Source organism: Notothenia rossii (assembly GCF_949606895.1).
Source record: "Notothenia rossii genome assembly, chromosome: 10".
Lineage (NCBI taxonomy): Eukaryota > Metazoa > Chordata > Actinopteri > Perciformes > Nototheniidae > Notothenia > Notothenia rossii.
In genome coordinates, this window is record NC_136908.1 from 34,676,713 (window position 1) to 34,703,877 (window position 27,165).

The 27,165-nt window shown below is 42.2% G+C and overlaps 1 protein-coding gene across 2 annotated transcripts in view; it reads left to right on the forward strand.

The window, feature by feature from the left end:
- The window catches only part of arhgef2a (Rho guanine nucleotide exchange factor (GEF) 2a), a 113,902-nt gene that overhangs the window by 38,712 nt on the left and 48,025 nt on the right, over positions 1-27,165 (forward strand). For both annotated transcript variants that reach the window (XM_079653318.1, XM_079653319.1), the window contains 4 exons: positions 12,246-12,322; positions 12,463-12,635; positions 13,586-13,653; positions 23,984-24,172. In XM_079653318.1, the coding sequence (XP_079509444.1) occupies positions 12,246-12,322; positions 12,463-12,635; positions 13,586-13,653; positions 23,984-24,172 (507 nt within the window). The remainder of the gene's footprint in view (positions 1-12,245; positions 12,323-12,462; positions 12,636-13,585; positions 13,654-23,983; positions 24,173-27,165) is intronic.

Genomic DNA, 27,165 nt, shown 5'->3' on the forward strand with positions numbered 1-27,165 from the left:
GCCTTCGTTTCACCCCCCCTGCCGGACATCTGGCGGTGTGTGGTAGCGTCCCGGCGGAGAAAGGTGATTTATCCGGCCAGGACACGAGGGCTCCGCCGCAGCGAAGAGGTACCGGGTGGGGAGCTCCATCCTCCAGGAGTGGACTGACGGTGGGAGGAAGTGTTCCGGCGGAGAGAGGTTATTTCTCCGGCCAGGACACAAGGGCGAATCCTGCCTCCTCCCTGTTTGACCCACTGGTTTCAAAGTCTTCTTTTCAAAATAAAAAAAAAGATAAAATGTATTCCAGTTTTAAGTGTCTCTTCTTTCCACACACACCCACGTAATGTTGATCGTACAGTTTCCCCACTCGCTGCCCAAGTTGTAACTCCAGTAAAGGAGGCAGCTAGTCCGCATTCGCGGGTATGAGCGATAAACCGCGCTATGCGGGTACAGGGACATTATGGCCGGTGTAGCAGGGTTAGGAAACATTTTACCCCAAGTGTAAAAACTCCGCTTGATGCATTTCACGGTTTGGGTCAGAGCACCTTGACGGAGCACGCGCTCTCGCGGTGCGTTCAAGGACCTCAGTAGAGAGTCGGTCCTTTCTGTGTTGACCCCCCATGGTAAGAGCTTCCCTTCACAGGTTGTTTTTTTTGCGGTGAAACGGGTGACCAGAAAGTACCACAGCTTTATCGCTGGGGCCTCACAGCTGGTCGCACATCCCCTATCACAGTGTTATGGGGAATGGAGGCGCAGCTACGTGTTAACAGAGTAGATGAATAGGACGCTGAGACTGAGTTATTTACTCCAGTTTTGCAGCATCCCTCCTCCGTTCGCAGGCATAAGAGAGGCAAAGCTATCATCCTCTCAGCAGAGGCTCCAAAACACAGAAAGTATTTGCGTTTTTTTGCCTGGGGAAAGCTGTAGGTGGGCGTTGGTCTCTAACAGAGACGTGGCACAGCAACCTCCTAGAGCTACGGGCAGTAGTGTTGGTCCTCCAGCATGTCAGACCCTTAATTCAGGGGAGACATGTAATGGTCAGGAGCAATAACAGCACCAAAGTGCATATATCAACAGGCAGGGCGGAGTCCGCTCCGCCGCTTTGTTGACCACAGCGGAGGGAAATGTCCCAGCGGAGAAGAGGTGATTTCTCCAGGACGCAAGGGCGAATCCCGCCTCCTCCCTGTGTGACCCTTTGGTTGCAAGGGCATCTTTAGAGAAAAGATACATTGTATTCCAGTATGAGTGTCTCTTCTTTCCACACACCCACACGGCCACGTAATGTTGACAGTACAGTTCCCCGCTCGCTTCCCAGGTTGTGACTCCAGTAAAGGAGGCAGCTAGTGCGCATGCGCGGGTGAGAGTGATAAACCGCGCTATGCGGGTACAGTGACATTATGGCCGGCGTAGCGGGGTTGGGAAACAATTAACGCCAAGTGTAAGAACTCCGATTTATGTTTTTTCACTGTTTGGGCGGAAAACATCATTGCAGAGCACGCGTTCCCACGGGAGTGCGCCGCGGTGCGTTCAAGGACCTCAGTAGAGAGTCGGCCCTTTTCTGTGTCGACCCCCCATGGGCAGAGCTTCCCGTCACGGGGAGTTTTGCGGCGGGGCGGGTCACCAGAGAGTACCACAGCTTTATTGCTGGGGCCCCACAGTTGATCTCCTAGAGTACTACAGTAGTTTTAGTCCTCCAACATTTCAAACCCTTAATCCAGGGAAAACATGTAATGATCAGGAGCGACAACGGCACCACAGTGGCAGCGGGGAAATTGTGGTTTGGGGCTGCAGAGGTGGTGTTATCTCTGAGAGCCCTCCACATTCCGGGTCTGGAGAACAGTAGGGCCGACCTCATGCTGAGGGGCAGACCCTTGCCAGGCGAGTGGGCGCTTCACCTGGAGGTGGTGAAGCGGATCTGTTCGCCAGGGCTCTGAACGATGACCCGCCTTTGGGGGTAGACGCGTTGCACACGAGCCGTGGCCAGAGAAGCTGCTTTACGCCTTTCCACCGTTGCCTCTCATTCTCCCTCTCCTGGGGAAAGTGAGGCGGAAACGTCTGTCAGTCATCCTGGTAGCACCGGATCGCGTGGGGGTGCCGTCGTACTCAGAGATGACACAGATGAAGGTGGGCCAGCCCTGGGCGCTCCCCCAAGTTGGGTGGCGATCTCTCAGGAGGCAGGTGCAATCGGGGCGTTACCCACTCTGGACCACCCTCTCAAGGCTTGGCTCCTGAGAGGGATAGGCTGAGGCAGGGTGGATTGTCTGATAGTGTTATTCAGTCTATCCAGGCAGCTAGAGCGGGATCCACCACAGCCTGTTACAGGCCGAAGTGGCTGGGATTCCGGCGATGGTGTGAGGAGCGAAGAATAGAGTCCCTATCTTGTAAAATTGGGATCAATTTTTTTCGTACTTACAGTTGTTGATGGACAGAGGGCTTGCTCATTCCACAGTGAATGTGTATGTAGCAGCCATCTCGCCCTGCCATGAGGGATTTGGCGACAGGTCAGTTTTTGCCCAGCCGCTGATGTCGTGGTTTTTGCGAGGGATCTGCAGGCTGCGCCCAGTGGTGTGCTTCTCAGCCCTGCAGTGGGACTTGCCGCTGGTGCTCGAGGCTCTGGTCACAGGACCATTTGAGCCTCTGGAGCTCTCTTCCCTGAAAGCACTGTCATGGAAGACAGCATTGTTACTGGCCTTAACGTCAGCCAAAGGAGTGTCTGAGTTAACCGCTCTGTCGGTGCACCCGAGTTGTTTAAATATCCGGGGTGACCAAAGCGGTGCGACACTCAGACTGAACCCCTCCTATGTGCCTAAGAGCCTGAGGAGTACGTTCAGGTCGAGGGCTATTCAGTTGGGGGGTTTTCATCTCCCCACCCCACAGTGGGGCGAGGGAGGCTAAATTGCACCTCCTCTGCCCGGTGTGTGCACTGGCATGTTATGTAGAGCGCACGGCTGCCCTTAGACACACGGAACAGCTGTTTGTGTGTTTCGGCGGTGGGGTAACTGGAAAAGCTCTGTCCGAGAAACGCCTGGCAGGCTGGCTTTGTGAATGCATTTCACACGCCTACGGACAGGCGGGGACAGCCTTCCCCACGGGAGTCTGTGCACACTCTACACGAGCCATGGCTGTATCAACAGCCCTATTTAAAAGTGTGGAGGACGTATGCACGGCGGGATCTTGGTCAACACCAGGTCCATTCATTAAGTTTTATCTCTTGGACATGTCTGGCTCCTTTTCATCGTCTGTGCTTGCTGGGGCAACGCGGGACTGGTGAGGAGGGAGAGGGGGGCTGTGGGTCAATAGGCATCTGACCCCCTCCCCGGACGTAATGTGCTTATGATTCCCGGACCCCCAGCCCCGGGGGACGTAACACGCACATGGGCCCATAGGGCCTGGAGGTTTTCCTTTCTCCTGCATTAAGACAGGAGGAGGAAATTCTCTACGTTATGGCACACCTCCGCGGGGTAAGCGCGTCAGGGTGTGCCCGGCCCACCGCAGCCTCTTTTTCTTTTCTCCTTGGCTACGACCGAGGGAGAGGTGAGAGAGGTGCAGCGGCTGCTAAACAGAAAGCCGGTCTGAAACAGGGGGATGGAGCGGTATTCTCGCGGGACAGCAGAGCGGGTATACGTCGGGCTCCGCCCCCTGTACCCATAGAGTCCAGTAGAGGGCGGAGCCTGTGAGAGATATAACGTAGTGTTACGTATGGTAGCCCATGTTATATAAGCACAGCGGAGCCCTCTACTTATGGAGCACTGCTGCCCTATGCTGCTCAGCTAAAAGAGAAAGTAAAGGGATAGCAGTGAACGGGCGAGGCCACCTCTTATGCGGTGGATGCGCGCGCATTCAGGTAGGCCCGCCCAGGGGGCCGGCTACGGGTATGAGTCTCAGTGAAAGAATGCATGCATAGATAGGATCGAGGGGAGTACCCATAGAGTCCAGTAGAGGGCTCCGCTGTGCTTATACTGTATAACATGGGTTACCATAAGTAACCCTACGTTTTCATCCAAACTGTATAATAATAGCTGCTAACTTGCTCACTTAAAATGAACTCACAGTTACTAGCACGCAGTTAGCAACAAGGTATTATTATAGACAGGCAATAATATTGTGCAATTAAAGCAAACCGGGCCAAAGTCACCAGATCATCTAAACATTTTGCTCACCAATTCCTCCTTCCATCTCAAACCAGATTCTCATTGTCTGAATAACCCCCAGCATAATGTGTCCGTGCCTGTGTCTGTGTTTCTGTCCACTGGCACCACAACGATTTGCCCAGTGAGGAAGAGCAACTGTCGTTGAAGATGTTTGCTGTACACGCCTGACGTTTATGTGGATGCACACAGTTTGGTTAGAGAAACATTAATACCATGAGCTTGATGTGATGCCTAGGCACTCCGGGTGTGTGACTGGGCCTATAGTTCCTCATGAATAGGAACTAGGCTGAAAGAGTTCCGCTGAACGGATGATGGGAACTTTAAAGCGCGTCGATAATATCTGCTTTGAAGAGCCAGCCTTGGCCTGCACACTATTAAGATTACATTATCTCTGTGTGTAGAAAGGGGGAACATTGACCTTGTCATCAAGATTGCCTTGTGCTATACCAGTCATGCTAGGGCCTACGCTAAAGCGAATAGAGTTGTAACGAGCAGTACGCTTGAACAAAGTGACTAGAACGCGACCGCACCTTGAAATAATTATACAAGTCGGGCAGCACCAAGATCTGTTATTGTGTAGGAAACGTTTTAATGCCGCAATGATAGTGACAGTAGTCAAAATGACTGATTAGCTCAGTTGCTAGCAACATCACCTGTAGGATGCCAGATAACCTTAATGACGGTGTTGTGATGCCGACGGCATAAATCCATACTGAAACATGTCGCTAAGAGATGGGAAATAATTATTGGCTACTTATGTGACAGTCGGACAGTGAGTGCTTAAAGGCGACCGCTGGCGTGTGAGTTAACAATGGAATAGCTCCGGTGCATGCGCGCTGCAGCGGCGTTAATGCCGCTGGATCACATGATAACCGATGCGTCACGGCGTTCTAGAAAAATATAGTTTGAAGAAGTAGTTCTGATGAATCTGGCTTGTATGATTAAAAACTACCCGACGCAATCCTCTATTGATGTTTGTTTGACAGCGGTATTGGGAGAGAAACGGCGATGTAAACGTTACGTCATGACGCGATATTCACCTTGAACCTAATTCACCTCTGTAATGTGTAAGGATTTAGTGGATCAGAGACTGTGAACAGATTTGGACAGTGCTGCCGAGGAGATGTTGTTGTCGCAGATCCAGCCGTTGGTGCACCGAGAAACTGAATATTTCTTAGTGGAGAAGAAAAAGAAAAAAAAAAATACGATCATTCAGTCAATAATCATTAAATTAATATTGGGAGTCAATTCCTAATTTATTTAGTATCTGGTCGTGTCATAAACGGAATAATGTGCAGCGACTTGGTCATTGAGGAAAAGAAGCCCTACGAAACACCATTAATTTCAGGTAACACTGTGTTGAAGCTTGAAACTGCGTTAGTACTGAGCATTGTAATGTTCTTTATTCTCGCGTCCAGGAAAGAAGCTTTAAAATGAGACTAAATGGAGTCTCTGAAAAGATTCAAATGGGATACTTTAATTAAAAAAGGCGCGGTAGTGTTACAGACAGAATATTGTTCCAGCAGAAAACAGCTGTGATCTGGCTCTCCTGAGCAAGAAGAGAAGCGCAAAATCCCCCGTTCGGTGCCGTTATATATCCTCTGCTGGCTCGTCCCCGCCAGCCGGCTCACCTCGCCTCTCATGTCCGTTGTTGCATTTAAACAGAGGATTGGTACTTTTCACCTTCAACATATGCTTAACACGCCTTTTCTCCTCATATTCTCTTTCATCCCTTTTCATGTAACACATTCTAAATGCTGTAATCAATACTCTAAAACATACAGAAAATGCTTCACGGCTGGTTTGGTTTCCGGTCATTCCGGATGTTGTCACATGCTACTCTCGTCTGTAAACAATAGTGTATTCAAATAAACTGTACTTTCATTTAATATTCAGCATGGTAGTATCTCGACATCTATAGTTGCAGTGTTAAATCAGTAGGTTTCGGTTTGCACCAATCCATGTCATTTCGCTACTCAATTCACCTCTTTAGGAAATCGTATATTAGCCACATGCTAAATGCTAACCGTAGATGAAGGATTTTCAGAATAAAAGCTTAACTGCTTTTGCACAAGAATTTCTGGTTTTTCAGTATAAAAGAGCGTTTAAACTGACGGTATGTTTAAGCTACATTATACCATCAAAACATTGATTTTAATTTCTAACAGTAGCAATACCCGAACTGCATTATTAATGTATTACATTCTTCGTACGCAAAGTAATACGTTACTGAAACTCCATACTGTAACACGTTACACCCAACACTGCCTGAAACTCACATTAACCCTGAACTAAAGGTAGCAATGCATAGTGTTGAACTTCCTGTCGGCTCCCAGACCGTAGTCGAGGAAACGGGGGGGGGGGGGGGGGGGTGACTCTGTGTCGTCTCCCAGGGCAGAAGCAACACGCTTCGGGTTCTATAACCCATTTTATCGGAAAGACTGGAGAGAGGCGAGCTCTTCTTGGGAGGTCGTTGCATTTATTTAGCTCTTCGGTTCGAAAGATAGATTCGCAAGATCATAGACCTTCCTTTCTGCTGCCTCGTTTGCTTCTAGAAAACATGTATCCCGCTCGCTCGCTCTGCACGCGCCACATCCCTCTCTTAAAGGGGTAGTGATCTCACTCTGCATGACCCGAATGTCATAACAATATAACGAAACATCTCATGAATTTGTTGCAACTGTCTCTTGCCAGTGCTACCCTGACGCCTGTTTTAGAGGTGAGGCGCAGGAGGAAGTAGCTTCAAGGGGATGTAGCTTAAGCCCTGCCTGCCTGCGGGAGGGGCTGTGGTTGAAGCCAGCAATGGGTAAAGCTTCGCATGCGATGAGGGCCCGTTCCGCGTGAAGCCGGAAGCGCCGCATTTGAGCGGCCCTGCTGCCAGTGATGTCCTCTCGGGAGACTGAAGGCGTGCGTCAATTGTTTTCGTGAAGTAGGTCATTTCCATTAAGCCGGAGGAACTTCCTTGGAGCCCGATTTCCTTGTCTTTCCTCCCGCATCCGGGTTTGCGGGGCGGCCGGCTGGAACCGCTAGCCGACTGGGGAACGCCGCCTGTAGCTTAATCCGCAAGACTGCGGAGCTGATGAATATCCTTGGAGCTGGGGCGAAGCCCTGCTGCTGCTTGTGTGTTGACGCCTGAAATGACAACTGACAGGGAGGGGAGAGCAGATTAAAAGGGGTTAGCAGGTGCGATGATTGGCTAGCCGGGGCTTAACGCCCCTGATTGCTTATTGAGATAACGTGTGACACCAGATGATATTGTCTTCCTGATTGAACTTGCGCTAAGCTACATTTCTACTCTCAGACTTTGTATTGAATAACATGTAATTTGTTTTGGCCACATTAAGAGATAATTTATTAACTGCAAACCAGTTACATAGTATTTCTAATTCTGCATTAACAATTTTAACAAGATCACCAAGATTATGACGGGAGCAGAGAATGGTGGTATCATCGGCAAACAAAATGAATTTAAACATGTTGGAGGTGTTGATAATGTCATTAATATAAATCAGGAGCAGTTTCGGACCTAAAATTGATCCTTGAGGAACTCCACGTTATAGGAAGATTGTTTGATTTCGCCTCGTCTATATCCACATATTGTAGCCTATTTATCAGATAACTCTTGACCCATTCCTTGGCTTGACCCCTTATGCCAGGGCTATTCAACTACACATTCAGTTGGGCCAGATTTTATAACTACAAAATTCAGCTGGGCCAGACATTCAGCGGCCTGTAAAAAGGGGATAGTGACACATTTTAAACCAACACATATTACTGCGATGAAAAATATGCAATTTTTATTCATTGTTCATCTAACAATAGGTCCAAAAGTGCATAAAAACACAACAAATTAGCATTAATTTAACAGAATCTGAAAAAAAAGTGCACAGTTGGAGCATTACATTTGTTTGCTTTAGAAGTCAAATATTCAGGTTATTTTTTTTGAACCAGGCACATCACAAAGTGCATTTACTGAATACAATAATAGCAGTCTTAATAAATGTCCTCACATACAAAAAAAACAACTAAAGAGCTCCAATGCAACACAAAGAGGTAGCAATATTTTTTCACTTTTCAAGTAATAACAAAAAAATCATACGTTTTGGTCACATTTGACCCAGACACATTACAAAGTGCACTTAAATGAATACAGAAAGAACTGTCAAACCCTTCAGTGCACAAACCCATAAAAAGGGATACGGGTAACTATATGAATGAATACTACACAACACGTCTACTATAGTAAACTACTCTAGGTGCTTACTATCACCTCATTTGTGATTTGTCATCGCTGACTTTCTAAATGGGAGAAGGGAAATTTTTTGTTTTGAACAAGAGCAGTGATTTTTGGCTCATAGGATGTCAATGCAATCCTAAGACATTGGTGAAGAGTGCTGTCAGTCAGGGAGCAGCGAGTGCTACTTTTGATTGAGTTCATGTGTGAAAAGCTTGATTCACATGTGTATGTTGATCCAAACATACTGAGCACACAGATCGCTACTTTCTGAACGTTAGGGAACTGCTGTTTTTTGACATCACTCCAAAACTTCGCTGGCCCGTTAGTGCGCTGCATGTCAATAAGCTCCAGTGTATATTTCCCCTTATTGATGCAGGGGACCACTTCCTTTGCTCCGGTTGATACGTCCCCCTCTATTGCAACAGTGAAGGGGTCTCTGGCAAAGCCCATCATCACGTCTGTGGGCAGAGCAAGTCCATCCAATCGACCGGCAAAGTTCTCTTTCAACCTCGCAATGAAATCTGTCATCACATCCGTGATTTGTGCCGGAGATGTGATGTGTTTGGGGAGCGTCGGAAAATGCAGCATCCGACCCGTGCTCAAGTCGGTAGCGAAAAGGTCCAGCTTGACTTGGATCTGCTCCACAAGATCAATTACCGTTTTGTCTCTGTTTACGCTTCAGAGTTGAGAGGGACATGTTTTAGAGTTGCTATCATAGGACCACCGTTACTAGCACCACTAGATGCAATTTCAAAAAACGTGCTGCGTTGTGGTTTGGTGGTTTCTATGCAACGCGGAGTGTTGCGTTCATGGTCTGTACTATTGTAGGGATTTGGCTACGGGAGGCTGGGCCACTCGGGAGTTGGTTCTGGGCCGCATCCGGCCCGCGGGCCGCCAGTTGAATAGGCCTGCCTTATGCCATAATGTTCCAATTTATGTAGCAGTATGGTATGGTTGACAGTGTCAAAAGCCCTTTTAAGGTCAATGAATCTACCAGCTGTATTCATCTTTTTCTCAATGTTGTTGGTAATTTCTTCAACCAGTTCAATTACTGCTGAAGAAGTAGAGTGATTTTTCAGAAATCCATATTGGCTGGGGCATAGTATATTAAATTTGCTGAGGAATGACTCCAGACGGTTGTTAAAGAGTTTTTCCAGGATCTTTGAGAATTGTGGTAGCAAAGAAATGGGTCTATAATTATTAAGACTAGATTTATCACCAGATTTGAAAACCGGAATCACCTTCGCAATTTTCATTTCATTGGGAAAAACACCTTGTTGGAACGATTTATTGCATATATTTACTAGGGGGGATACAATGTTTGGTGCAACTTGTTTAACAATATTCATACTAAGTCCTAAATCATCTTTGGACTGTTTACTGTGTTGAGAATTAACAATACCAAGCAGTTCATTTTCTGTAATTGGGTTCAGGAACATACTCTGTTGGTTGCTGTTTTTCAGAAAATTATCCACTTTAGATGAAGTTGGGCTGATTTTACTCGCCAGATTGGGGCCAATTTCAGTAAAGAACTCATTAAAGCTATTTGCAACATCCGTTCGGGTTTTTCCTTCGGTTTGGAATTTCTTGAATTCATTTCTGTTGTCAGTTCTTTTCTTCTTAATTATGCAATTTATTACCTTCCAAGTGGTTTTCATATCTCCTATGGCATTTTCTAATTTTTCAGAGAAGTATCGTTTTTCACAGTTTCTAAGGATTGTAGTCAATTTGTTTTTATACAATTTATAACGACTTTCATCTTCAGTACTTTTACTTTTCAAAAATGTCCTATAGAGTGCATTATTTTTACAGCAAGCGTTTTTCAGTCCACGAGTGAACCAGGGCTTTGAGTCATTATTATTCCTGTTGCCAATCTTAATTTTAACATATGGACAACATTTGTTCATGTTTTGCATGAAAATCCTTACAAACTCATTGTCGGATTTGTTTACATCTTGAATCTCAAATACTTCTTGCCATTTTTCATTTTTTAAATTAATATTTAATTTATTTAGAGAACTGTCATTTAATGTCCGCTTGGTTATGTATGTCTTTTGTTCTTTGGTATTTACAGGTTGTTTTCCGCAAATTGTGAATATTGGCAGGTGATCACTGACATCAGTGATGAGAGCCCCACTATGATGTTCCGTTTCAAGGACGTTAGGGAAAATGTTATCAATTAACGTTTCAGTAGTGCTAGTAAACCTGGTTGGTTTGGTTATTAGAGGGAGAAGCCCGAGTGAAGAAAACATATCCATGAAGTGTCTCGCCTGTTGGAGCGAGTTGTATTTTAATAAATTAACGTTGAAATCTCCACACACATAAAGGTTTTTAATTCTATGAGGTCTGAGCATTTTTTCTACTTGTTCATTAAATTCCTCAAGATTACTTCCAGGCTTTCTATACATGAATGAGACGAGCATATGTTTGTTCTGTTTTAGCTCAATGTCTACGGTGACAGATTCAAGGAGGTTGTTACAGCAGAAGGAGAGACTTTCTACCAATCTCGCAGAAAGTGTGTTCTTAACAAACAGTGAAACCCCTCCACCTCTTTGGAGTTTGCCATTCATATGAAAAACCACATAATCGGGTTGTCAACATTGTTTGAGTCAGTTTGCCAGGTCTCTGAGATTGCAATGATGTCAAAAGATCTATTTATGAGTTGAAGATATATTTTGATTTTGTCACTATTTGCATTATTTGTCAATACTTTACCAATAGCGGGAGTAATATTCTTATCCTCATAGTTCATTAAAATATAGACAAGTCCTCACTGTCCTTCACAATCGATACTTTCCCTTCGTTTGTTTTGATGAATATTTTACAGTCCCTGGTCCAGGTAGCTTCGATTTTGTTCCTCTTCCTCAGGTCTCTCGCAGTTCTTGCAGTATCGGCGTTCATTTTCGTGAGGTGCTCGTTAATGTAGATTCCAGTCCCTTTCAGTTTCTTGGCGTTAATCATCATACAAACTTTTGTCTTTCTGCTCACAAGTTTTATGATCACCCTTTGGAATCCACTTTCTGAAGGCTTCCCAAGTGTGTGGCAGATCTAGAATCTCCTCAGACTTCAGGTACACGCCACGATCGTTAAGTGCCTCGAGCACCTGTGTTTCGACCGAATCATGTCCGTCTTTGTCTGTAGAAGGCGCAGAATCTCCTTTCACTACCTGGGAATATGGTTTTATGATTTTTAATCCGGTCATGATAACATCCTCTTTCGGGGTTTGTTGTTCAAGGTCCTCGATCCTTCTCTCCAGCGTGACAGTCTTCTCGTCTTTTTCCTTCATAATCCTCTCCATGCTACCGATGGTTTCTAGCAGTTTTTCAATTGTTATGCTGTCATCCTTTCGGGTCTTATTTAAGCCACTTATATCCTTGGTAATGCTGGATAAAGCGTCCTTAATTTCTAGGAGATTAGCGTTCGCTGCGTTCGCAGCATTCGCCCGTGTCGCCATCTTGATTCTATCTATTGAAAATGTATAGGTGATTCCCCCAGCACCTTGATACATTGCTATACTTTTAGTCATTTTTTAAAAAGCACAACTAAGCATGATGTCAAAAGGAATACATTGATTGACACATTCGTGAAACATTGAAATTATGGACTAAAGCACCGGGGGTATGATAGGTAGGGGTTCGTCCAACATTTCACAATATTATGACAGCGGAAGCATTTCAGATTTCTTTCAGGGTATCTAGATGATGGGTGTGGCTTCAGGTTTACATTGGTTCACATAGTGGAGAAACAAGTTGAACCTGTTTTAGTGAACTTGTATTCTGTGTGTGTGTGCGTGTGCGCGTGTGCGTGTGCGTGTGCGTGTGTGTGTGTGTGTGTGTGTGTGTGTGTGTGTGTGTGTGTGTGTGTGTGTGTGTGTGTAGATACAACGGTCTTATTGATGACAGACGTCCTGGTGTTTCTGCAGGAGAAAGACCAAAGATACTTCTTCCCATGTCTGGTAAGAAATGTACTCACATACACACCAACATTGCATCTACCAATGTATATTTGTGTGTGCATATGACTGGAAGGACAGCTCTCCATACTGTCACTCTATTATTGTTCCTGTGGCTAACCCTCCTCCTGTGTGTGATCCAGGACAAGTCCTCAGTGCTGTCCCTTCAGAACCTGATAGTGAGGGATATAGCCAATCAGGAGCGAGGCATGTTCCTCATCAGCGACTCCTCTCCTCCTGAGATGTACGAGTTCCACGCTGCCTCCAAAGAAGATAAGAACGTCTGGATCCGCCACATCCAGCGCACCGTCAGCAAGTGGGTTAATGCACATGAACATACAAGGTTTCTCTCTACGCAGAAAAAATACTTTTATGTGAACTATTGTTCATTATATTAAAAGATTTTCCCTTAAACTAATATTTACTTAACTTCTCAATGTATTGCATTTACAATGTTACATGTAGCTTTGTTGATAAGACAAGAACAAACCACCTACAGATAGTCAAATTGAGCATCTGGACTTCATGTTTTTGAATTAGTGGCACTCTTTTAGCTGTATATGCGTCTATTTATTTTTGTTGAGTTCTGTCATAGTATCATATATGTCATCAATTAAACAACAAATCTGGAAACGAGTCAGTAGTTTACCACTTCCTGTTCCCTCGCCTAGAATTCAACGGTTTTAAGAATGATGTATTTCCTGGAATAAGGTTTGTGATAGCACAAGCTTAAGATATTTGAAATTTGGACGATGACATATGTCAGTACGTTTTTTCTGAAATGTCTGAGACTTCTATGTATCGTTGGCGGTTAGCTGTAAAAAGTGTCTGAATAAGACTGGTAATTGTGCAGTCATGTCACCGGGATAGTAATAGTTCCTTTTTAAACGTTAGCTTTTTATGTCTCTTGATTGCATTTACGCTATAAAAGTAGTATTTAAATATGGATATAAACCTGATGAACAAAAGGTGTAGGTATCATGAAAGTGTGTTTGCTTGAGAGCAATGTTTTGCAACATTCCAATCCAATGGAAAAATCCCATTGCTTTTCGTTGAGGGAGCCCTTTTGATGCTAACTTACAAGTCGGTCTACATCAGTACATCATCACTGCACCACTCTGTGAACCTTAACCCCTCAGCATGACTGTGGTTGTATAGGGTTGTTGTATCTCTGCTTCTTATGTGTCCAATTTACGTATAAAAAAACAGACACAAAAATGAATCACATGAATGATAATCTTGAGCTCTGTGCTTTCGGTTGATCAGGTGCCCATCAAGAGAGGACTTCCCCCTCATAGAGACGGAGCAGAAGGCCCACCTGAGGAGACTCAAAGGTCAGGAGACGGACATTATGACACACTCAAAGCAGCATTTACTGTATGAATCATCAATGTTTAGGTCCGACTTTTCATTCTGTTTCATGAATTCTTATTTTGTCCTAAAGACTAATATCTATATTAAATCAGACATATTTTCAGCTCTTTTGTAAGTTTTACGTTGTGTCATATTAGCTCTTTTCTCTCAAAGAGGGAGGGAGTTTCCTTCCCCTAGCCAACCAGCAGACACCACTGTTAGTTGCAGTGGCGAGCCGTGACTTTTATACTTAGGCCCTCTGATCCCCCCTTCCCTCGAAAAAAAAGGAAAAAAATAGTTATTACGTCACAGCCAAGCGGCAAAAATCTGGGGCAGAGCCGAGAGGCCAATAAGGATAAAGAAAGGATGAATTTCCATAGACCCCCATGTTAAAATGCCCAACTTTACAGCAGAAAAAACATGTTTCTACCCCTGGATGCAATACAAGTTATTCGGGATATAGTAAGATTCCACCTTAATGATTATTCATTGTTGAGTGAATTGTTTTATAACGCGACCCTTTTATTTATATTAGGTCTTAACGTTTGTGCATAAAATAGGACGTGGTCACTTTGATGGACAGGTACGTGCCTCACTGTCAGCTAACAGCAACTTGTCCACTCTGCTAGGCTACAACGTTAGCTAGTTGTAGTTACGGTACTTGATGCTTTAGCCGTGTTAGTGGTGATTGTGCCTTTTAGGGAATTTTGTTACAAATACCAGACAATTAAAATGTCGTGCTGTGCGGTTGAATGCACTAACAGAACTTCCAAGAAGTCTAAAATGATAATATTATACATGTTAACCCCGTTAGCAGGTATTTATGTGCTTGTTAGCTTAGCTTGTTATATAGCTTATTAGCCAGCTAAGGACGTAACCCTTTATACATACATATATATATATATATACATATACAATTTAGTTTATGATTCAGCCTTGGGTAAGACTTTTATAGTCTATGGCTATGACGCCCATAATGGTAAACGTGAGCAAATGTTAAAAGGGGACCCAATTATCCCAGTGGTGGCCACCGGAGTCCGCCGGCCCGAGCTAACGGAGCAGCAGGGGGCTAGCCCCCTGCGGCTCCGTTAGCATCCTGGCGGCGGAGTCCGGCGTTATAACTGAAGATCAAGGAATGCAGTGAAACGCGGACTTGGTTCACCTGCAGCCCGCTGTAGTATTAGCTAAATAAATTATGTTGAACAAGGCTTTTTAAGCTGAACATCGCCACAATTGTTCTGCTATGTATCGGTACTTATTTTACTTTTATTAACGTGTGAATGACAAGCCTTAAGAATAACAAAAAATAGCTAATTCTCTTGTAGATTGTCTCGTTTGATTATGAATGTATCGTTTACATAGTGGAACTACACTGTTTTATCAAAAGTGCCACACAGTAACTTGGTATGCATGTATTTTATGTTAGCTTTGCTTCTAAGCTTGAGGTAGCTCTGTTACTTCCAGCTCGTGGCAGCAGGTCCCGCCTCGGCTCCGCCTCTTTGCTCTTATTTGGATCAGGCTGGAGCAGGCGGGAGTTAGACTCTGATTTCACTGTCGAGCCGTTAGTGGCCAACTCCGCCTAATAAGGGCTTCTCGACAACTCTGAAGAATCCTATGGGTGACGTCATGGACACTACGTCCATTTATACATACAGTCTATGGTCACAACGTATACTTCAGCGGAATATCAAAACAACGCCACGGGGCGCAAAACGCATCAATGAAAGCGACCCTCTAGCACACAAAACAACACCTGTAAATAACCCAATTTGTGTTATATTGATATTGCATTGTGTTTGTTACTTTCGTTGCAGTTGTTTATATGTCTTAAGTGTAATTTGGCTTGGCTTCCTATTTTGTATGGACATGCTTTTATTTTGAAGGCGAGTTTACACTGTTGACAGGAAGTTGTTGTTGCTATGGAAACAACGTGACGGAGAAAAGTTTCACATCGGGCGGAACTTGTCATAAAGTCCGCGATGATAAAACCCACCCATTCAGAGGGAAGATATGATTGGTCAATTGTACTTTCAATTGAAATTACTCTCTCATTGAGTTACTATAGCTGGCCCTCTGTGAATTCATAGCTGGACCACCAATCAGCTCCTGTCTTCACAGTAACTCGCAGAGACGGCCAAAGGAGCTTCTTTCATTTAACCCTTCACATTCCAACAGAAACTGAATAGGCAGATTCGAAGGATTTATTTCTTTGGAAATGTTATTTTAAATACAATGAAATCAAGCTTTTTTGGTAAATCTAATGAAAAATATAACAAAAAAAATATTTGTAAAAGATATAGGCTATTACAAAAAAAAAAAATCATGTTTTTAAATATTATTTTGTAGAATATCTTAGGCCCTAGACGGTACGCCACTGGTTAGCTGCTTTTATCATGAAGATAGAAACAAAGCCATCTTACAACAGCCTGAGTCCCTCTTTTAGTTTGGAATGGATTCAGTTTGCTCTATCTGCATTATTACCAAATATGAGGTCTGGAACCAGGCTTTAATTAAAGCAGAGTATTTTGAAATGGAGATACAGACTTTGACAAGAGAATACAGGAAAAAATGGGTTTGGGAAAATATAGAGAAATGTACAGAACATGTGCATACATTATTACAACATGTATTAATAAATACATGCAGGGGCGGATCTAGACAAATATTCATGGGGTGGCAAGAGGGTGGCAGGAGAATTTCATCCCCTGGCAGAAGTATATGCTGATTTAATCGCAGTCATATCAATCAATGTTAACTTGGAAAGCCACAATATTGATATTTTAACTCAATAACATTTGGTGACATTATTGTGGCACATCAGTAAAGCCTTAAATATAAATATATTAAGGTGGCACACCTAATTTAATGAATTTTAACTGAATGAGTTGGTTCAACTCTTAGACCAGCAGGGGTACCAAATATGCAGACTGCTGCTCTAAGTACATTAACTCTCTCATCGATGTGTGTCTGTATGAATATGATAATATTAACAATCATATTATTCCTATCAGCTGTCAATCACTGTTATTATTCACATATTCAGTGTTATTATTAAATAAACTATATTTTTTGGAGGAGTTAATGATGAATGTTCCTCAAGATGCTTGTCCACCCCCCTTCAAATTTGAAAGACCAGTAATTACTATCATAATTCAAAAGAATCAAAGGAACAGTTCAGCGCCCCACAACTTCATTGCAAACAGTTACAACCTTGACTTTACATCAGAAAGAACAATTAAAGAAATGACTAACTGCATCAGTTAGGGTTACAAAACGTGTATTCAGCTAAAACATACATCGATGCAGTTATTATCCAGTGGAAAGTCCTTACCTACTGGCCTAGTTAAATCAAAGTAGTTACTTTTTTTTGGCTGGGCAGTGAAGTTTTACACACCGTCTTATTTGACTTTCTCAGGACTTGAAACTGTTTTTTGGGGGCAGACCCCCACAAAGAAGAAACATATATTTATGTAAGGTCATCATCTTAACAGTTTATTATTCTCATCGACTCATCCGTGAGCAGAGCATCAAGTTGGCATGTCTATAACAGCTGAATGTGGCGATTACCATCTTGATCAGCAAAACGCCTCACAAACGTATTAAGATTTAAAGCTATGGTGCGTTTTGATTCAAAGCTGAGTACAGCCAAACTTGACAGGCTCTTCTCTGTCATTGTAGACCGCAAACAGTTGCGGCTCCAGAGTATTTTTGTTGGGTAATCTGTGGTAGGGCTAACCCATACAGTGGTGGGGCTCAAGTCAGTATTTGCAAAGTACACGCTCCCCTTGACAGTGAAACGCCACACGTGAGGTTTATATTATTTTCCTGTCTCAATCCAAATGGAACTGTATGAAATAAAAAGGCACATTTGTCTTGTAGTAAATAAAAAGGGCGACCTGGAGCCAATCCTGTAATTTCCCCACAAGTGAAAGAGTTGAAAACCCAACCCCTGCAGGGGGGTCTGGGTGGATTCTCCCCCACCTCTGTGTCGCTTGTCAGCGCAACTTACATGATGCTGTCGGCCTTTCTGCGCGATATCACTCAAATGCAGGACATAGTCTCAATTTGTGGGACGCGGGACAAATAATAAAAATGCTGTGTGTGCAGTCCCGAACAGTGTGGGACACCTGGTCACCCTACACACACAGTTCTGCCCCTCACACACACAAGCTTCAAATCAAGTTGCATAAATGCTTGAGCTACGTTTTTATTATAATTACTGTGAAATCTGCCTATTATGTTTTCGTCATTAATACAACAAACACACACTTGCAACTGATAACACTGGCAATGATTTGATTAGACTATTGGCAAGATGTATTAGACTATTAAAAAAAGAAATCATGCTTCCAACGCCCACTACACCACTGTTTATGTCTACTTGTATCCGAAATGCTTCTCGTTTTGCGCTGTCCTCCCGTTCAAATGAAATCGCCGCCAATCATATTTCCAAGCTCGCGCCAAGGGGGGGGAGGGGTTACAAGGCTCGCGTCTTGTGCTGCATTCACTTGCACTCGGACATTAGAGATTTTCTCTCATAAATGTCCGATGAGCCACAACTTTTCTTTCAAAACAAAGCTGCCAAATGGGGTGGCAGCTGGGGTGGTAAGGCATTTTTCTGAGGTGGCAGCTGCCACCCCGTGCCACCCCGTAGAACCGCCACTGAATACATGTATTACAAAGTTAATGAGAATAAAAAAATAAGTGAAAGGGAAAATAATATCAAAGGTAGAGTACATTAAACTGTAATATCAATTAAATCAACATTTGATTTAACCTTAGGCTATACATGATTTACATGGCAGTTGGGTGACTTCACGACACCATCGCTAAGCTAAATCCTGCTTATTTTGGGGCGTGATGACGTTTAGTCTCATTTAGCCACTTGTTAGCAACCGCTGTTTTTAAGACAAGTAAAAGCTTCAGACGTTCACCGGTGGGTTATTTACTGACACATTGTATGCCTTAGAACATAATGTGAAAGTCTCTTCAGCTTGAATTAACCACAGACCCTATTTTGGGAATGTTACCAAACAAAAACTGTTGACTTTGGGAAAACTGAACCCGGAAATGCTGAAATGCTAAAATGCTAACAAATGTTTGGATTTAGGACTTATTCCTGCAACACTGTATTAGGGCTATGTGTTGTATGCACATACAGTAGGTGTGTACCATGTCTGTACATATTGGTGCATTAGTTGTGAGTAAAGGCAAGGCAAGTTTATTTATATAGCACCTTTCAACACAAGGCAATTCAAGGTGCTTTACAAAAATGAAAGACATTCAGACAAAGGCATTTAAAAACAGTCATTAAAAGAAAAGATAATAAAATAAACATTAAAAGACTTTCATAGCTTTCCCCAAAACTAAGAAAATACCCATAGTTGTATCTAGTAACCCACTATAAAATAGTCGTACCTTGTATCCTGCTATAAAGCTCACAATAGTTTTAGTAAAACTAAGAAAATGTACCCTATAGTCCAGGGGTTCTCAAACGTTTTGTTTATGCGGACCACTATTTATTATCAAGGATTTTCGCGGACCAACTCGTATGCAAACCGTAAAAATAAGTACATATATAAAATTTGTGTTAAAACGGCGATATCTTTTTATAGTTAATTATAGACAATCAAAAGAAAATTGAAGCCTATCTGATACTTTTGTGACCGGTGTCTGTCTGTGTTCTGTATGTTTCTCAAAGAGGACGGCGGATGGTATTTTAATCAGGTCATCCCAAACAATGCCACAAGTGCGCACGCGCGCAGACAGGTCTACAAAAAACTACCGCTATGCTTAGTCCTACTTTAGTTACTGTACTGCAAAAAGCAGATGGTGCTGCGCTCAACACACACAGACTCAAAACCATGGACACACAGGCATATAAGTAACATAAACAATGTATAGGCCTAAGCATAAAGGCTTGAGCAACAGTATTGCAACCAAGCAGACAGCGCTGCTTCTCTCTCTCTCTCTATCTCCACTTTCAAAATCTATTTAAATTTTAAAAAAATCCCAAAGTTGTCCTGAAATTCAATTATTAAATAAACAAAACTATAGCCTACTCAGGGGTGGATCTACACTCTAAAAACGGATTCAGGCGACCTTTCACCTCCACTTAATTAAATGCATGGTTGCAAGACAAAAATGTGAGTTAAATTATTTAGATAAACATTTTAAGTTGCAAACATTAAGTTGTGTTGACGTAATAATCTTGGTAATTACATCAACTTAATATTGTGTGTAATTTCAACTCTAATTTCTGCGTTAATTGACTTAAAACAAAATTCAAGTTGTAGTAAGTAATGCAATTGGCTTGATAACTTAATTGTTCTACACCTTGAGTTAAGGATTTCAAGTCCACTCCCACTTAACATGCCTGGACAAGTTCCGACAGTTAAGACAAATAGAAATATACAAAGGACATTTTAAGGTGAGTGTCATCTTTTGTCCTTCAAATACAGTAGATAGCCTTGTAGTTGTATAGGAAAATTGCTGTTTGACCAAAACTAGCAGCCTTTGAACTGTGAATAGTTATGTGAGAGGATACAAAGTGGTAGAGGCTACTGTGAGTGTAAAAATACTTAGGTTACTATTGTGATATCGCTTTTTATTAAAAATGAATCTTGGTGAAGCAGATCAAGGACATGCTTCTTGAGGTAGGATCGTTATTTAGAGTTGTCATTGAAATGCAAGTTGTTGGCATGTCACGCATTCAATATATATATATATTTAGGTTATTTCTCTTTTTTTCCTTTTTCAAAAATAGCACAATACAATTGAAGTACGCAGAGAACTATAGCCATCCGCTGCCTTGTCGTGTACCTTGGAGAAAAGGAAGAGGACCTTTTCAAGGAGTTTAGCGACGTAATTAAAAATCTTGAAATAAAATAAAATCCACGGGCACAGTGTAAAAACAAAAGCACTGCTCTCTGTCAGTTACATTTAGAAGCATATTGCACTTTTGACCACACCCCAATCAATAATATCTTAGCAACGTTCAGCATGGATAGGTGTTGACAGCAATGGCATGGGAAAAGGATTGTGTAACATTTGAAAAGAGGCTTCCGCTCTTCACTTAACCAATTCAAATATTGTATGGAACCTGCAGAAAAGATGAGAAGATACACTAAAACTTGCACGGTTGTGATTGACAAAATCTGTCCACATGCATTTAAACACTATGCAAAGTACTCAAAACCACCTCTGTGTGTCTTCAGGACCACATTGCCATGATGACACACACATGCAGACTCAATAGGTGAAAACAATACCAGCGTTGCTTTAGCAGCTGGTAATAATGGCTCTGAATTAGCTAAGAGTGACAGTTTAAAAAGTATGCAATTACCTAATTCATTATCTCTTATGCGCTGACCTGTTATTTAATGTGCTTCAAAAGGAAATGAATATCGCCTTCATCAGTGACCGGTCCACCGCAGGATCTGACCATACGATGGCAACCATCGTGGTCGAGGGAAACAAATGAATGAGCAAGCATTCTGAGTTAAATGTGTTCATACTGATTGAAATAATGACTGTCAGCAGTGTAAACATCTTTGTTACATATTTTGTCAAATTGATGTGTGTGATCTGCAGATTGGTGGCCATTGAGAGTTTGTTACTGTAGTTTTACAAAAACTTTACAGATTTGACATATTTGGCACTGGTTTTAAATATGCAAAGGCCTCTAACTTCGTTGTGATGGCAGCATTTATTTGCTGTGTCCCCATTTCCCATGGTAATATGGCTCATGTGTTTATTTATTATTTGTGGGGCAATTTCAATTTGTGTTATTTATCTTTTTTTTCAAGATTTAAATGAAGCTCAGCACAAGTTCTTTCAGGAAGACTGGGTGTATATACATTCACTCCGCAGCTGCATATAATCAGCTCATCACAGGCGTTCTCTTTAACCTATTACATTTCACCTCTTTCTCCAGCAGCCAATCAACGTGCTGCAGCCAAACTATAAAATGGTTCTCCTCTCTCCTGCAGTCAGCAGTGATTTCAGGTGTTCATGCACCTTATCATATGGCATGTGTCAATAAATGTTCAAACTAAATGAATTCTCTCCTGATTGAAACATCATGTGTTGAAATAAACAACTGCAGTTCAAATTAAAAAGTGAATTGCCTAATATCTTTGTTGTGGAATCAATTAATTTCTTTCTTTAAAGGCAAAAACATGAAAAAGCTAAGAAAAAAAAATATCGAATACAATATATTTGGAGCAACTTAATTTATAAATGGTTGTCAACTTAAAAACGTGTGTTCACAATGATGGTAATTAAGTACATACAACTTAAAATTTCTTTTAAATCATACGGTCAAACAAGTTGGAACAACTTGATTTTTGGAGTAATCAACTTAAAAACTTGTATCCCGAATGATGCTAATTAAGTACATACAACTTAAAATTCCTTTTAAATCATGTGGTAAAACTAGTCGGAACAACTTAATCTTTTGGGTAATCAACTTCAAAACTTGTGTTTATGCTACCAATTATTAAGTAAGTGGTAATTAAAAGCACCTGATTGTAGAGGAAAAAAGCCTTCTCCCCTAACTCAAATAACTTTGTTGCTTTAAGACAATTTCATTAGAAGTTGTCTTAACTCAATAAACATCGATGCAAACTGTTGCGTTGATTTTCTTTGTTGAGCCAAGGCATTTGTTTTTAGAGTCTAGAAAAATATTCATGAGGTGGCAAGAGGGTGGCAGGAGATTTTGAGGGGTGGCATCCCCTGGCAGAAGTATATGCTGATTTAATCTCAGTCATATCAATCATGTTAACTTGGAAAGCCAAAATATTGACATTTTAACTCAATATCATAGGTTACATTATTGTGTCACATCAGTAAAGCCGTAAATAGAAATATATAAGATGGCAGACATAGGCCTAATTTAATGCATTTTAACTGAACAATAACTCAATTAGTTTGTTTCCCTCTTGGACCAGGGGTACCAAAGCTATGCAGACTGCTGCCAATAAGTAGGCTACATTAATTAACTGTCTCATCAATGTTTGTCTGAATTAATATGATAATATTAACAATCATATTATTCCTATCAGCTGTCAATCACTGTTATGATGCAGCGATTACCATCTGTTCAGCAAAACGCCTCACAAACTGATCAAGATCCAAAGCTTTAGTGCGTTTTGATTCAATGCTGACTACACCCAAACTTGACAGTCTCTTCTCTGTCATTGTAGACTTCAAATACCTCGTTCCTTCCGTGTACAGTACTTGGGTCCGGATGCTTCTCGTTTTGCACCGTACAGTTCAAATGAAATCGCCGCCAATCATATTTCCACGCTCGCGCCAGGGCCGGGGGAGGGGTTACAAGGCTCGTGTCTTGTGGTGCATTCACTTGCACTCGGACATTAGAGATTTTCTCTCATAAATGTCCGATGAGCCCAACGACCACTACCCCAGTGCCTGATATCATTAGAAAGCTATGAATCTCCTCTTTCCAACAGTGTATACAACTCAAAATGTGTCTTCGGGTCAATGCGACTGATTTTGATAGAGAAAGTCACATATGAGGTGATCCCCGAAAATCCTTGATAGTAAAAAGTGGATTTTATTTAGCTTTTTTCCACGGACCACCTGCAGTACCCTCGCGGACCACAGTTTGAGAACCGCTGTCCACCCTCGAACTATAAGATCCTTTCGTTTTTTTCCGAAACTAATAAAACTGGCCTCTAGTTTGACCCACAAACCATTTAAAATCAGCTAAGTTTACGTGTCTTTCTAGGACTTTTTTGGTATCCTTCCGCGAACCAGGGGTTTGAAACCAAAACGGTGCCTGTAGCCTATTGACGTTCTCTCCTGTGCTGGTGAAATATCACTCGACACCAGGTTGAGAATCAATGATCAGGTAATAAAAAGTACATGAATAAAAAGTTACAGTGCAGTTTAAGATATGCATAGTTCACACAGAAGTTCCACTTTACTGATGAACACAATGGCTCTGTTTCAATTAAAAGCAGTGGCAAAAAGATAAGTCTTCAGCCTGGATTTAAAAGTAGTAAGAGTTGCAGCGGACCTGCAAGTTTCTGGGAGTTTGTTCCAGATATTTGGAGCATAATAACCGAACGCTGCTTTACCATGTTTAGTTCTGACTCTGGGGACAGAAAGCTGACCAGTCCCTGAAGACCTGAGAGATCTGGATGGTTCCTAATTTAGCAGAAGATCAGAAATGTATTTTGGGCCTAAACCATTCAGTGCTTTATAAACCAGCAGCAGTATTTTAACATCTATGGCAGTACTTGTAGTCACCGGTGATTAATCACCCCCGATCCCCCCCACCCTCAGCTGACATCCAGCAGAAGGACCGGGAGATGCTGGAGCTCCTGCAGGAGAGGGTGACTCTGTTCTGTGAGCTAGCTGAGGTCACCAGCGGTTATGAGGGGCTGCAGACCCACAACACCCGCATCCTGTTCAGGGCGGACACTCCCCAAGCCCCCCGGGCAGAGAAGCACCTGCAGGACGCCACAACGGAGGGTAAGTCTCATGTCAACTTGGAACTGATGCTTTTGTAACAACGACCAGCTGGTGAGTTTGTCGTGTTGACTCATGTGTATGGAGTTAATTTCCTGCCATAACTCCACAAACAAACTAAACAGGTTTTACAAATGCCTTATGATTCACTTACAAACACAGTGTGGTTAGCAAATACAAAACACCATCTACAAACTAATGCATTTAGTTTTGCAAATAAAAAATGTATCTATCAAACAAACACATTACATTTGTCAAATAAATCATGTTTCAGAGACAAATTCAGCATACTGTAGGTTTTACAAATACAAACCTTTTTTTACAAGTACAAAACTTTTTCTTCTCACGTCACAGAATATTACGTGACTTTTGGCAGTAATATTCAGCCGTGGTTGTGCTCAGGATTTTCTCACAAATGTACACATACACACTCATGCTCCACGGCAGCAGGGGGCGCTACTGAGTCCATTTGGACGGCGGGAGGTTGAGCAGAGCTTGGAACAGCCCCAGCCAGTCTGATCGACAGCGGTGTTTCTAGCGATCCGATACCAGACTAACAATAGGCCTATGCAGGGCCAACTTGGGGCCCCAAGCGACATTGTGAGATGAGGCCCCCCTCCCACAACCGACAGGAGTGAAAACATTTTTTTGGGAAACAAAGTAGGCTATTTTGCAAATATAATTCCTGTTTATTATTATTATTATCAACACAGTTACTTTTGTATACAGTGAGGTAAATGGTAAATGTGCATGTATGTCGTTCAGTATGCGTTTACAGGTGAATTCATCTGCATTTCCTGCCAAATAATAACCTCAAAAAGATTAAAATATAATTAATGCAAATAAACTACTTCTACTAATAATCATAATCAATTCAATAATTTAAATACTATATTATTTGTATTATAATATAGTTGTAATATAGTCAAGACAAAACATGCTTATGACCATAGGGGTAGTGGTCGTTGGACGCGGGGGATCACCGACCCCCCACTTATTTGGAGCCCCCACTTTTTTTAAGCATGATGTTACGGTAGAGTGAAGCAGGCAGGATCCAAATGCAGAATAAACTGATAACACCTTTATTTCAAGGATATAAAAATAACTTGGACAAAACAGAACATTCACCGGTGAACTCAGTCACAAACAAAAGACAAACCAACACTGAACACAGGAAGAGACAAGACTAAATACAGGGAGGGGTAATCACAGGATGAGAAACAGCCGGGCAGGGGAGGAGAAACACAAGGGCTACAGGTGAACACAATCAGACAATTAGACACACCAGGGAAACTAACGACAGGGAGGAAAAACACAGGGAGAGGGACCAGACAATACACAAGGAGGAAAACAAGACAGGGAGAACCGAACAGCCAAATAAACCCAAACATACAAAACTAGAAACGTGACATAACATGAGAATCGTGACACATGATTATTTTTAAATAGTCTAATACATCTAAAATCATTGCCAGTGTTATCAGTTGCAAGTGTGTATTTGTTGTAATAATGAGGAAAACATAATACATTTCACAGTAATTACAATAAAAACGTAGCTCAAGTATTTATGCAAATTGATTTGAAGCGTGTGTGTGTGTGAGGGGCTGCACTGTGTGTGTGTGTGTGTGTGTAGGGTGACCAGGTGTCCCGCTTTGTGCGGGACTGCACACACAGCGTTTTTATCATTTGTCCCGCGGCCCACCAATTGATATGTCAATATCTCATTTAATATGTCCAACCCGGTATCACGGCAAGACGTGAACATGTGACGATTTACCATGCTGGGAGACGTGAAGATGTCACGATTTCGTCCCTTCAAACGTGACATTTACACGGTATTGTTAACCCATGTTAACCATTGGAGAAATAACCGGAAATGCCAAGCAAATGCTACCCCGACGTAATCATTTCATTTCATTTCATTTCAAACCTTTATTTAACAAGATTGGTCCCATTGAGATCATAGATCTCTTTTTCAAGGGAGACCTGCAGCATATAGGTTCCACATGAAACATAAAACAATAAAGGACATTATACATTATATTTACAGGATACATTTACATAGTTATAGACATTTACAAGTGCCCATAGTATCAACGAGCATTTCATTTAGCCTAGCTTTAAAAACATGCAGAGGAATGAGATTGCTCAGTTTCAATTCTTGCTGAAGACTGTTCCAAGCAAGTGGAGCTGCGCACATAAAAGCTGTCTTACCTAAGACACTCCTTGGCACATCTAACAATAGTACATCATGCGATCTCAGACAATAGCTGCTTGCAACTCTCTGTGTTATCAGAGAGCAGATATAATACGGGAGTTTACCCAACAAAGCTTTATAAATAAACGTGTACCAATGACTGAGCCTCTTTACAGTAAGTGATGGCAGACCTGCCTTGGCATACAGGGTACAGTGATGAGTAACTGCTTTACAATTTGTGACAAATCTCAGTGCGCTGTGATAGGCGGCATCTAACTTGACCAGGCAATGGGCAGGTGCATTCATATACAAAAAATCTCCATAGTCCAGCACAGGTAAAAAGGTCACAGTGACTAGCCTTTTCCTGGCTTCAAGGGAGAAACAGGACTTACCTAGTCTAACCCTCAGCTTTTTAAGCAGGTTATTGACATGAAGTTTAAAAGTAAGACAATCATCAAGCCAGATACCAAGGTATTTGTAACAGGTAACAACTTCAAGTACTTGTCCTTGCATATACAATATCTAAAACAGGCTCTGGTGTCTTTTTAGCTTTTGAAAATAGCATTACCTTGGTTTTATCAACATTTAAAAGAAGCTTAAGCTCAGAGAGCTGAGTCTGAATAATGTTAAAAACAGCCTGTAATTTAACACCAGCCTCCTTAATGGAGGGACCTGCACAGTACATCACGGTATCGTCCGCATAAAAATTTAAAGTAGCTTCATTCACATTTTCACCTAAACTGTTGATATATATGGATAATAAAAGTGGACCTTAAACAGAACCTTGAGGAACACCATT